At 44.6% G+C, this 13,799-nt stretch overlaps 1 protein-coding gene across 1 annotated transcript in view; it reads left to right on the forward strand.

Moving 5' to 3' along the window:
* The window catches only part of LOC307061531 (uncharacterized protein), a gene marked incomplete at both ends in the record, with an annotated part of 168,366 nt that overhangs the window by 120,428 nt on the left and 34,139 nt on the right, over window positions 1-13,799 (forward strand). Inside the window, 4 exon segments of the mRNA XM_079716717.1 lie at window positions 4,800-4,901; window positions 4,904-4,908; window positions 12,409-12,477; window positions 12,481-12,558. Of these exon segments, the coding sequence (XP_079572843.1) occupies window positions 4,800-4,901; window positions 4,904-4,908; window positions 12,409-12,477; window positions 12,481-12,558 (254 nt within the window).

Here is a 13,799-nt window from a genome sequence, read left to right on the forward strand (position 1 = left end):
ATGCTTTATCTTAAAGAAGCCATGCACACACACACACATAAAATGGGACACATTTGGAGACCACCAACACCACCTGGCCAGGAACTGTTTCTCTTGGATGAATTCTTCTCATCCTGACTTCACCTGACTCCTGCCTACAGATGCAGGTGCATGTCTGAACTTGAACTCAGGAGGAGGAAGTATGCCGGGAAGAATTCCCAACACTTCAGTAAAATATTACCCCCTCAGCTGAACCCATAGCTAAACCCCAAACCAACTCTGTGGGCATTTGCCAGGTGAAGATCCCCAAACTAGAAGTGTGTGGCCCTTGCAAGGATTATCTGTGAGCCAGAGACCTGCCAGGAGAGTATCCTGGAAAAAGTATCCAGTTTCTTATCTGAACATTTCTGAAACATACATGAGCTCTGTCTTGTCAAAGTTTAGACTTATGGAAGTCTTAAACATCTTAGAAGTATGAACTTCTAGGCACAACATTAACTCTTGGATTTTCTACTTCAACTATGTTAGGACATTGGTGATATTTCTATTCACCTTTATTATCCTAAAGAAAAAGCAAAATCAGATTTAGTTGTTTATGATGGAAAGTAGCCAATTGTAGAAGAAATGTGGAATTCCATTTTGAAAAACAGGACCCCTGATAAATAATAAGTGCAAATACCAGAGGATCCTGCTCTGTCATATCCACATTTCAGGGAGGATTTTGCTGGATGCTTGCTGTTGTGTGCACTGAGTCTCCCGTCAGAAAATGAAAGTATGAGTAGGAAATCTCATCTAAAATTAGAAACAGGTGGGGGCAGGGAGAGGTCCTGTGGGTACACTTGCTGGTGGCCAGCCCCAACCCCAACGGAAAAGGGAGTGGGGTGGGGCTTGGCTTCCACCTCTGACGCCCTAGGGCTCTGTCAGTTTCAGGACTCCCCAGGAGTGGGAAGAGGAGAGAAATAGGTGAGTGAGGTTAAGAGGTGCAAGCTTCCAATTACAAAGTAAATGAGTCATGGGGACGAAATATACAGCAGAGGGAATATAGTTAATAATATTGTAATAACTTTGTATGGTGACAGATGGTAACTAGATTTACAGTGGTGATGATTTTGTAATGTATAGAAATATTGAATCACTATGTTGTGCACCTGCAACTAATACAATGTAGTAGGTCAATTATACCTCAATTAAAAAAAAGAAAAGAAAAAGACTCTCCTGGGGCCACGCGGGAGGAAGTAGGCCTCACACAACATGATAACGTACACAAGTACTTTTGCTCTTCCATATGGAAGTTAAAGAGTGCTGACATACTTCATTGTTCCAGCACTGTCATATTATTTTTAAATTTGATTTTATTTTTTAACAGATAATGCATTGACCTGGTTCAAAATTCAAAATGACATAAAACATATATATTGAGCAGGCTTGTTGCCACCATTGACCCCCTTCTGCCACCCCTATGTAATCATCTTTTTCAGTTTTTAATATATCCTTTTCAGTGCTTTTTTTTTTTTTTTTTTTTTTGTGGTACACGGGCCTCTCACTGTTGTGGCCTCTCCCGTTGCAGAGCACAGGCTCCGGACGCGCAGGCTCAGCGGCAATGGCTCACGGGCCTAGCCGCTCCACGGCATGTGGGATCCTCCCAGACCGGGGCACGAACCCGTGTCCCCTGCATCGGCAGGCAGACTCTCAACCACTGCGCCACCAGGGAAGCCCTCAGTGCTTTTTATACATATACTATTTCATTCTTTTATTCAATACCTATTTCCTAAGCACCTGCTAGTTTCTAGGATATATATTTTAAGCACTGTTTTGGACATACAGTAGTCCTCCCTTCTCTGTGGGGAGTATGTTGCAACACCCCTAGTGGATGCCTAAAACCAGGGATAGTACCAAACCCTATATATAGGGTTTATATAGTATACTGTGTTTTTTTCCTATACATACATACCTACGATAAAGTTTAATTTATAAGCTAGGCACAGTAAGAAATGAACAATAACTAATAATAAAATCGAACACTTAAGACAATATATTATAAAAAAGTTATGTGAATGTGGTCTCTCTCGAAATATTGTACTGTACTCACCCTTCTTCTTGTGATGGTATGAGATGATAAAATGCCTATGAGAGGAAGTGAGGCGAATGACGTTGGCATTTTGATTTAGCACTGGGCTTCTGTTGATCTTCTAACGAGAGGTCAGAAAGAGGATCGTCTGCTTCAGGTGACCCTGGATCATCAGGCCATTATGACATCCATGGTTGGATGTCAGGAGGAGACTACGTTAGTGGTTGGGGATCCTGAGTGGGGCGGGATGGAGCAGGATGGCCCAAGATTTAATCGTGCTACTCAAAATGGTGCTCAATTTAAAACTTACGAATTGTTTATTTCTACAAGTTTCCATTTAATATTTGCAGACTTCAGTTGACCACAGGTAACTAAAACTGCAGAAAACAAAACCACAAATAAGGGAAGACTACTGTACATCCTAACTGTCATGGAGCAAAAATCCTTTGTCTCATGGAATTTATCATCTAGAAGGGGGTAGACAGACAATAATCAATGAACATAAGAAATAAGAAAATAATGGAGTGAGGAGGATAGTGGTGTGAAGGTTCAAAGGGGCACACTGTAATTTTAAATAGGGTGGTCAGGATAGACTTCACTGAGAAAGTGACGTTTTGAGCAGAGTTGAAGAAGGTGAGGGAGTTAGCTATGTGGGTATCTGGGGGAAGAGCATTCCAGACAGAAAGACAGCCCATACATAGGCCCGAAGCAGAGCATGCCTGTCATATTCATGGAACAGCAAAGACCCAAGTGTGGCTGGAGTGGAGAGAGTGAGGGAGAGTAGTAGGAGATGAAGTCAGAGAGGAAGCATGAAAGGACAACAGACTGTGCAGGAGCTTGCAAGCACTTTAGTGTTTACTCTGAATGAGATGGGGAGCCTGTCCCAGATTTTGAGTCGCATGATCTGACTTACATTTGAATAGAGTCTCTCTGGCTGCTATGTTGGGAACAAAGGGTGGAAGAAGGGAGAGGCTGGTTTTGAGGCTATTGCAGTAATCCAGGCAAGAGGAGATGGTGAATCAAACAAGGTTGGGAGCAGTGGAAGTATTAAGTGGTAAGATTCTGGGCATATTTTTAAAGTAGTCACTGATGAATTGGGTATAGAGTTTGGGAAAAAGAGAAGAGTCCATGATGACTCCAAAGCTTTTGACCTGAGCAATTGGGAAAACTGAATTGCCATCAGTTGAGATGGCAAGTTAGGGAGGGAAGATCAGAAATTTAATTATGCACAAGTAAAGTTTGAAATGCCTTTTAGACATCCAAGAAGAGATGCCAAGTGGATATTAGATCTAAATTTGAGGGTTGTCAGCATACAGATGGTATTTAGCCATGATACTAAATGAGATAACCAAGGGGGTGAGTGCAGATAGAAAAAACAAAAACGGTGAACCAAGGGCTGAGTCCTAGGACGCTCTAATGTTAAGAGCTGGCGGTAGAGGGGGGAGGCAGGAGGAGAACCAGCAAGAGGAACCTACAGGGAACAGTGAGGTAGAGGAAAACTAGGACAGGGTGGTGTCCCAACGTCTGGTGATGGAAGTTTCTCAAGCAGGAGGAAGTGACAAATTGTGTGAAATGTTATTGGCAGTCAAGTAAAACCACTGGCTTTAGCCATGTTGAGGTCACTGGTGTTTATGACAAAATCAGTTTCAGTGGAGTGGAAGGTAAAAGCTGTGTGAGTGGGTCTAAGAAGGATTTTGAGAGAAGTCACAGACATTAAGTATAGACATCTCTTTCTGAGAGATTTGCTAGAAAGGGAGCAAAGAAATGAGGCAAAAGCTGACAGGGGAAATGGGATCAAGTGGAGAATTTTTATGAGGTGGGAGAAATAATGTATGCTCTTGTGAATGATTCAGGAAAGAGGGGAGAAGTGATGATATCAGAGAAAGCCAAATATTTGGACCAATGACCTTGAATAGGCTTGAGGGGATGGCCTCTCCCTTTATTGTTATTTTCTGTATCTTTCTTATGAAAGATAGCATTTTATACCCACTTTTCTACAGCTGGCATTTTCCTCTTAATCTATGGTTCTTTTCACATCAGTACATGGAGAAATTCTCTTTTTTTACAGCTGCATACTATCCCATTGGAAGGATATACTACAGTTTGTGTGTTGTTTCTAAGTTTTTGCTGTCCTCAGCAATGCTATTCTGAATAACTGTGTATATGCCTCATCACATATGTGTCAGCCCTGTTGCTGCTTCAGTGCAGGAGCTAAAAGTTCACCTTCTGCGGCTCTCAACATTTCTAATCTGTGACTCTTTCTTCTCTCTTTTGGATTTCCTCCTCTTTTTTTATTAACTGCATTCAAATTAATTTTGCCTTGTAACACCAGGAATGTACTTAAATAGATAAATATAATAGCTCTTCATTTATTTCTGATAGTTGTGTTAGGTCAAAATAATTGTTCAGATACATATAGGGACTTTATGAAAACAGATGCCATATAGGATCAATAATTACATTTGGTTTGGGATTTTTAGTTATGGTAACAAAATATTGTTCACCGGACTTCAGAGGTACTTTTCCAAATCTTTTCGTTAGGAATCTTGTTAGAGATCTTCCTTATTCCCATGTTCTGGAGGATCCTGTGTTCTCAACCACCACCTCCCCTCCCCTGCCTCACCCATTAGTTTTTGTGTATTTGGAAGTGACAGCTTGTGTCCAGTGTTATGTCTCAGACAGTTGCCATCTCGTAGCTATTAATGGTTGTTCGATATTTCCTGGTACTAGTGTTGGTATGTTTCTCCCCTAGACCTTTGGAAACACCAAGTCATGAGAGAAAACTTTTCAGTTATCAGACCACAAATAGTTGAAAATTTTGTACAGAGATTACTGGAGAATTACCAGGATGGTGGACTAGAGTTACGTACTGAAAATTAGTCATTCTAGAGTGTGGTTTGCTTTTTTTTTTTTTTTTTTTTTCGTACATAAACCCAAACAAGAAAGGCTTTCCCTTCAACACATCTCCTAATGCTTCCCTTACTCCCTTAGAGCTGAAGATGTGAAAACTGAGGCTGTACTTGAGAATGGACTTGAGGATATGGGGAGGGGGAAGGGTAAGCTGTGACAAAGCGAGAGAGAGGCATGGACATATATACAGTACCAAACGTAAGGTAGATAGATAGTGGGAAGCAGCTGCATAGCACAGGGAGATCAGCTCGGTGCTTTGTGACCGCCTGGAGGGGTGGGATAGGGAGGGTGGGAGGGAGGGAGACGCAAGAGGGAAGGGATGTGGGAACAGATGTATATGTATGACTGATTCACTTTGTTATAAAGCAGAAACTAATAATAATTAAAAAAAACTGAGGCTGAACTCAAAGTAGAAATCACATGTTACCATTTTAATTTTGGAAAAAGACTGATTTCTAATTAAGTTGGGAGAGTAATTAGAATATGCATGTTGGCTAATTTCAGATTTGGCCAATTTTTTAGAGTAACCTTGGAGTTTATGGATGAGTTATTTTTAGCAACATTTCCTGTTATTGATTTTTTTAGTATAAAAATTTTAAGAGAAAAACCAAAATAGTGTATGAAATCACTACCTAGAAAACTTCTTTAAATGTGCAATATGAAGAAAACATAACAGCTCAGAAAGGTAACATTTTCACCCCTATTCCACTCCATCATCCCCAGTTTCCTCTCCCAAAGGAAGCCAGTATCAACAATTTGTATGTGTGTATATGTATTTGAATTCATAACAACTCCATATAATATGTATTTAACAATAATACATATTTAATACATACAATAGGCATACACACAGTCCTTGGAGTTTTTAACTGTTTACTATTGACAGGAGGTGCCTTTCTAAATCAAAGGAATCTGCTGAAAAGGCAGTATAAGAGAGTGTTTGTGGATATTTGTCCATAACAGAGTTTTTAGGCTCTTTAAGCCTTAAGTGCAGTAGGTAGCTGTGAATCCAGTTTCCTTTGAAATTCAATCATTTTTAAAAGCCTGCCTTAGAAAAATGTGCTCAAATTTTTGGACAGCATTTTCTCCACATTTACATTTTTCTAAGCTCTCCAAATAGTCCCCATAATTTTATAATAAGCACTTCAGTTCTTATTTATAAGGTAGAGAATTCACAAGCTTGCTTAGAGATACACTATTGCTCAGAATTTACGTGTATTTGTTTTAAGCTTTCAATTATACCCAGTGTGCTGCTGTGTATTCTAATGAGGGGGTGAAGTAATTCCTCTTGGATCCCTGCAGTTCAGTGATTCTCAAGCAGAAGTACAGAGGTAATTAAGGTGGGGTATGCTCAGAAAAATGTTTGAATCAAAAAATTTTGTGGCTTTCCTTAAAAGGAAGGAAATTCTGACACATGCTTCATTATGGAAGATATTCTGTTACGTGAAATAAGCCAGTCACAAAAACATAAATGCTGCATGATTCCACTTACATGAGGTACATAATGTAATCAAATTCATAGAGACAGAAAGTAGAATGGTGTTTGTCAGGGACTGGCGGGTGGGGGAATGGGGAGTTAGTGTTTAATGGGTGCAGAGTTTCAGTTTGGCAACACGAAAAGAGTTCTAGAGATTGATTGCACAACGTTGTGAATGTACTTAATGCCGCTGAACTGTATACTTAAAAATGGCTAAAATGGCAAATTTAATGTATGTTTTACCATGATAAAAAAAAGCAAACAAAAAGTTTGTGGCTCAAGATCTGCTCATCCCTTATCTATGTACTTCACCCCAACATTGAAGACAGGATCTTCTGGGAAAGAAATGTGAGTATTAGTAAACAGGGCAAACCTAGATCAGGCACAGCTGAAACTGAGGGCACACTGAAGAGGCTGGTATCAGCCTGTGGTTGTCTTGGAATAACAGGACCCCAGAATGTTAGATCCCTCCAAAGTCTGTGCCTGGTGGGCTTCTAGTCTCTTCTGGATCATCTGCAGTGACTGGGAGCTCACTGTCTTTCAATCCCCACCCATACCTCCCCACCCCCATTCCTGGCAGCTCTTGTTTCAGGCACCTCTTACTGAGCTGGATTTGGCCTCCCCACTGTCTCCACCATGGATCCTAGTTCTGTCCCTGGGATGCCACAGATCATGGTTCTGACCCCTCACAACAAGCCTTTAGATATCTGAGGGCAGGTCAGTCAGAGAAGCTCAGTTGGGCCATTGCTAGCATGTGTGAATCTTCTGTAAAATTACAAGTTGGGCCAGCTCCAGGAGGACAGACCCAAACAGGTGCCCCTCTGGGTGGTGGATAACAAATATTTACCCCTTCCTTCAGGCGGTACAGCCTATACCAGGGCACATGGACAGGGAAATGGTGCTCCCCTCAGCTGGGTGCCCCTGCGCAGAGCAGACTGCAATGGTGTGCAAGGAGAGCCTGAGCCCCGCCTTCCCTCCTTCAGCCTAAACCAGCTTCCTTTCCTTCAACTGCTATGAATGGCCCACGCTCCCGGTCAAGATCCTCTAAATTCAAGGTGGTCTGGGCAGCCAAGAGCACCCTTGTCCTGGGTGCTCTGCTTTGATGAACACCCATGGATGTGTTAGGTTTTGTCACAGCTGACTCATGAGGCTAACAGCCACCTGAAGCCCACGCACGGCCTTCAGGCCTCCTGCTACTGCCTTATTATTAGCCTTGTTCTTGTTCAACTTGGTCCACTCTTTGAACCTCTTGAAATCTTTAAAACTTTGGATTTTTATCATCCAGCATACTGTCTCTCCCTTCCAGGTTCATGTCAGCCTACCCTTGGTATCCTCCTTCAAGCCTTTGATAACAGTGTAGGAAAGGACAGGCCCCAAGTGCTGTGCTACCCGCTCTGGGTCCCCTCCAGTCTTAACAGGTACTTTGGGCACAGTCTTTCAGTGACCAGAAACTCATCTGGTTGTCCTTTCACCCAGCCCATGTTCTCCGTTTGTCCAAAAGGACATCATAAGAAACCTTCTCAGATGTCCTGCTGAGATCCAGATACACTGCATCTGCTATATTTCCTGAGGGAAAAGTTTAATCTGATCTGACTATTCTTGAACCCATGTTGGCTTCTCGTGATTTTTGCTTCCTTCTCCAAATTCTAGAACACCAGCCTTTCACAATCAGTTCTAATATCTCGGCCAAATTTTGTACCAAACACACTGGCCTGAAGTTAGAGATTGACCTTTTTTGCAAATCAGAACTGTAATAGTCTATTTTGTGGATTCCAGAACCATTTCCATTTATATGCCAAGAGTCATTCACTCATTCAGCAAGGGTTTATAGATCTCCTGTTTTCTCTCAGGTGCTTTATTAGAGATATAAAGGCAAAAGGTACAGTTTCTGCCCTCAAAGAACTTATGGAAAAAGTTAGGTGAACCAGCAATGTCCGGAAAAGGCTCTTCACATTAAGTACTTTGATAGAGGCACAAATGGGGTGCTATGTGATCTCCAAGAAGGGTGAACACAACCCAGCTAGAGGGAGGGGTGGGAAGTAGTCAGGGAAGACTTTCTGGAGGAGGTATTGTTTGGGCCAAGTTTTAAAGCACAAGTCGGAGTTGGCCAGAGGAAGAAGGGCTGGGGAGGGAAGTCAGCAATCTAGGAAGGGAGTTATAGCAGAGTTCAGAGGAAGACATTGTAAAGGTAGGCAGGGCCAGATCCTGAATGGCCTTGTGTGCAATCCGTATGAGTTTGGATTTCATCCCGGAGTCAGTGGGAAGTCACTGAAGCATTTTGTCAGCAGAGGTAGGTTTTAGAAATATCATCAAAACACCTTGTGTGTGCCTGAGGTTAGATGGATTGTTATGAGGGGCTCCAAGAGGAAGCAAACCACAGAAGCACAGTTTGCTCCCAGCAGGGTCAGACTTTTGCCATAACAAGGCCTGGCACCTACCTTGCTTCTCTCCAGGCTGGATCTCCAGAAGAATCCATGGGGCAATCTTGTGCTCTTCCAGCCGGTGCCACCCAGTACAATTCAGGTTTAAGTGTTGGTGAAGAAATCAACCCACTGGAGGGCACTGGGCCAACGGTCGTTACTCTGGTTCTTATGGAACCCAGGGGCCTGCCTTGGAGGGGAAGTTGGCAGATGAAGCCCCTTTGTGCTGCACTTTGACATCGAGCTGACTTTTAGTGACCTAGGAAGGCAAGGGTGAGTTGTATAACAGCTTTTGAGAAACAAATTGCTCTGAGAGCTCATAGGACTGTGCCAAAAGAAGCACTTAGGCTGTAGTCCCACAACAGACGCTGCTCAGGTGGCTCCAGTGCTGCTTCTGGGAGGCCAAGTACCATCTGCAGAAGCAAAGTTCATCTGGAGAGAGGGACTGCTGGGAACTGGGAGTCTCCCTGCACCTCTCTGTCACCTGTCAGTCATTGCTGCCTGTCTGCTCCACTCAGACATGGTCCATGTGCCCACTGCAGATGCTCTGGCAGGGCCCTTACTCCTCTCCCTGCCTTCCCACTCACCCCCTATATGCCATCGCCTTGAGCTGATCTTTCAGCCCAGTCTCCTGAGGCCTCAGCAGAGCCACTGAGGGAAGGAAGCAACATGATTTCTCTGGCCTCTGGAGATGCTCAAGGGGAGTCCTGGCCATTCTCACCTCTTTGGTGTAACACAGACTCATCCAAGGCTTCCTCCTTGGCTGGTTAAAATAGCATGCTGGCTAAGAGAGGACGGCAGAGGGCCATGGTGGTTCAAGTCTGCATTTCTGTTTGTTTGGGATCCTATATCTGCAGTGGCTATGGAGACATTAGTTTGAGAAGTGTTTGCCCTGTGGAGGCCTTGTTGGCATGCTCAAGTTTGGGTACTGCTGTCCAGGACAGAGAGGGGTGAGTCACTGTGGCTGACTCCAAGCACTGGGCCTGGCCCACCTAGATGAGGTCACTGGCCACACCCTGATGGCCCCAAATGTGGTCTCATGACTTCTCAAGCCTTCAGGCTTTCAACACACTCAGTCTGGGAAGTGCTATCTTTGTCAATACTAATTCATGTAGCCTTGGTCTTTTCACCATAAAGAAGTCAAGGTCCAGGGGATGGAATCTTGGTGCCCTTTGCCATGGTGTCAGCAGCTGCCTCTGGCTGTCCTACTGCTCACTTTCCAGGACCAGGATGGATTGCCCTCACCCACCTCCTCTGAGGGAACCCCTTGAGGAGGCCCTGGAGAGTGAGGGTGGGAGGCTGAGCGCCTCCCCTGACTGCCTGGCTCCTGTTCATAAAATCCCCCATGAGCAGAGGTTTTCATCTGCTGTTTCCATTATGCATGTCTTGAGTGCATCCTGCCAAACTGCTATAGTTGATAACCTTTACCAAAGCTTTACTACTTTTTAATTAGCATATACATTTTATTTAGACATACATTTTTATATATAATTATTTTAATTATATATACATTTTATGATTATATTAGAAAATAGAAATATGATGTATTAGAAAATATACTCATAATCTTACCCTCATTGATAGCCACTATTATTATTTTGGTGTCTTTCCTTCCAAATTTTATTTATAACTTTAAAAAATTCATGCACTTTTTTTTAACAAAATAAGATTATTCTATATGCCTTTTTGTTGTAGTGTACTTTTTTCACTTGAATGTATGTTATAAACATGTTTCCTTGTCAATAAACATACATCCACAGCACAATTTTTGGTGGCTGTTTAGTGTTTCATCCTATAGATGAATGAGATGGATTCAACCTGTTTTCCATTATTAAGTACCTTAGATTGTTTCCATTTTTCTTTTCTATTGGAAGGGCTACTCTAAAGAACATCTGTTAACATATATTTTTGTGTATAACCTTTATTATTCTCTAAAAATAAATTCCTGGAAGAGGAGTTACTGGATCAAAGAGCATGAATATTTTAAAACCCTTTCATAGCCACTGCTAGTCTGCCCTCCAAAGTACTACACTGATTTCTCCTCCTGTCAGCAGTGGGGAGCAAGCCACTTTTCTCACTCCATCAGTACTGGGTTTTTATCAGTATTTGCCATCTCCGCTAGTTTGCCTGACCTGGCAAAGCGTGTCTGGGCCCTCTCTGGAGGTCAGTGGCACAGAGGCTGCACTGATAGGACAGTGGCACCAGGACAATCAAATCAGAGCGAGGGGAATCACCCCAGGCTGGAAGGAGAACCTAGTTTCTGCAGCAAACTTCCAGTGAGCCTAGAGCCGTCCAGACCCTGGAAGTGTCACAGATAAAGCTCATCAAGTGAGCAGGCTGAATCTTGAAGTGGGCCCCATAAGACTGCCAGATACACACACAAACACACTCACTGATACACGTTGAGGGACACATACAGACATATAGAGACCTATACAAACACTCACAGAGAGAGGCATACACAGAGAGGTACAGACACACAGAGAAACACACACAGACATGCATTTATGAATATAGACACACACACACACAAATGCACACAGACACACTCGCTGATATAGACACACACAGACACACAAGCACTCCCATGGACATGCAGGTCCTATTCAGGTAGATCTGCCCTACCTTCCACATATTGGCTCCCATTTCTCTTGGAGTCTAAACCTAAGCCTGCCTTGGACAGTTGGACTTTTCCTCTGTTCCTTAAAGACCACCTCTTCAAAAAGGGTGCCCAGCTGCCTAGAGAAAGGGAGGGAATGGGACTGCCTAGAGAGTGAGAACTGTGGCCCCTTGACCAAGGCAAGTGCCCCTGTCAGATGCCCCACTTCAGAGGCCCCTCTGGCTCTGCTCCAGCCCCACCCTTCCCCACAGGAAATCCCCACGGCCAAGGGGACGTGCCCACTCTGATCCCTGGCCTTCCTTCTGGACCATGCTCTGGATACCTGGGCACTGGAATTCCTGGCCCTTCCCTAGATCATCCTCCCCAGAGAGAGAATGGGCCTCACCACCCGTGAGCACACCCTGGCCTGTGGGGTAGACAAGGACAGCTGTGCAGGGGTGTGGACAGCTGGGGTGTCTGCTTATATGCATGCAAGCCCCCCTCCCACCCGTGTGATGTGAGGTCAAAGGGAGGAAGCGAAGGGGGTCAAACTGTAAACTATGGGTTGGAGACTAGCTCTCCCTGACCATATCTCAGCATAGAACTCAAAGTAGTCCAAGGATGATAAAAATCAAACGTGGCCTCCCGAGTCCCTTTGAAGGTCTGTTTTTCAAAGTAGGAGAATTAAACATTTTCATTTTAATAGTTTGATTTATAACCTTTAAATATTTAGAACACTTAGACACGTGGAACGTGGGCCTCCGTTTGTACTCTTGTCCCTGGCCCTGCAAATGTTAAGAGCAGACCTGAAAGAGAGACTTGCAAGGCTATAGAGCTGATGTTTTTCCATGGAGGAGAAATGGAAGTGGGTCTGTGAGCCAAGGTAACATGTGCCTTGAGCTCTGGTGTGGTGGGGCTGCCTGGGGGAGCTGCTGTGAGTGATGCCCCTTTTCAGATCACTTTCAGGAAAGACCACCTTGAGGCCTGCCTCCTTTCCCTGGGTTGTGACGTGATGGCCAGAGAATGAAGCAACTTCGAGAGCTACTCCATGTGTTACGAGCATGTATTGGAGCATGCTAGGCAGAAGCTCTGCCAGAAAGAGCAAGTATCCCAGACAGACAAGAAGTGCATTGGGGAAGGTGTGGGGAGTGGGGCCCCGGAATCACTCCAAAGAGGAAATAAAACACGGTGCAGTCTGGTGCAGGGAGGTGTTCTTTTGTTTGTTTGTTTGTTTGTTTTTGCGGTACGCGGGCCTCTCACTGTTGTGGCCTCTCCCGTTGCGGAGCACAGGCTCCGGACGCGCAGGCTCAGCGGCCATGGCTCACGGGCCCAGCCGCTCCGCGGCATGTGGGATCTTCCCGGACCGGAGCACGAACCTGCATCCCCTGCATCGGCAGGCGGACTCTCAACCACTGCACCACCAGGGAAGCCCAGGGAGGTGTTCTTATGCAAGAATTGAGGGTAGATGGTCCTCTCCAAGGTTTTCTTCTCATTGGCTCATTTCCTTGGGCTCTGGTCTTCTCAGCTGGGAAGGTGATGGCCCCAGCAACACTGGGTTGTATGCTTTGGAGGGGTCTAGTGGGGAATATAAGAGGTAAGGCAGCTGGCCCCCAGGGAAAGATCCGTAGCTGATCTTCCCACCCTCAGCAAGCACAAGGGACTTTGTGCTATTCCTGGTTCAGCAAAGAAGCTAGGATCCTTGAATAAACTCTATCTTTAGAATGCACATCATGGGTCTCACTGAGGAGACTTCCTTAAAATGAGATCCCGTCCTAAAGTTCAGTGGAGCAACAAGCACAGTCCTAGCTCCAGGTGGAGCCCAAGGATCTCAAAAAGAAGCACGAATAACACAGATAAGAGCTGTCTGGAGCGTGGTGCACTGAATAAATGTTTGAGTTTGGCTGTGCGCTGCTTTCTCCTCTTTAGGAATTAGACATTATATGAAGAGGTCAGAGTCCACCTGAAGACAAGGCTGGTCAGGTAGGTCAGTTATTACTAAAAAAGTCCTCCATTTGGGCTTCCCTGGTGGCGCAGTGGTTGAGAGTCCACCTGCCGATGCAGGGGACACGGGCTCGTGCCCCAGTCCGGGAAGATCCCACATGCCGCGGAGCGGCTGGGCCCGTGAGCCATGGCCGCTGAGCCTGTGCGTCCAGAGCCTGTGCTCCACAACGGGAGAGGCCACAACAGTGAGAGGCCTGCGTACCGCAAAAAAAAAAAAAAAAAAAAAGTTCTCCATTTCTCAAATCCACAATCTCAGCAGTAGTCAGACATGGGACATCCTGGTGTCATTTTCTTGTGCCCCTTCCTATAGAAATCCCATCAATGACTGGTCCACTGCAGAGACAT

This window comes from Hyperoodon ampullatus (assembly GCF_949752795.1).
Source record: "Hyperoodon ampullatus genome assembly, chromosome: 12".
NCBI classification, from domain to species: domain Eukaryota; kingdom Metazoa; phylum Chordata; class Mammalia; order Artiodactyla; family Ziphiidae; genus Hyperoodon; species Hyperoodon ampullatus.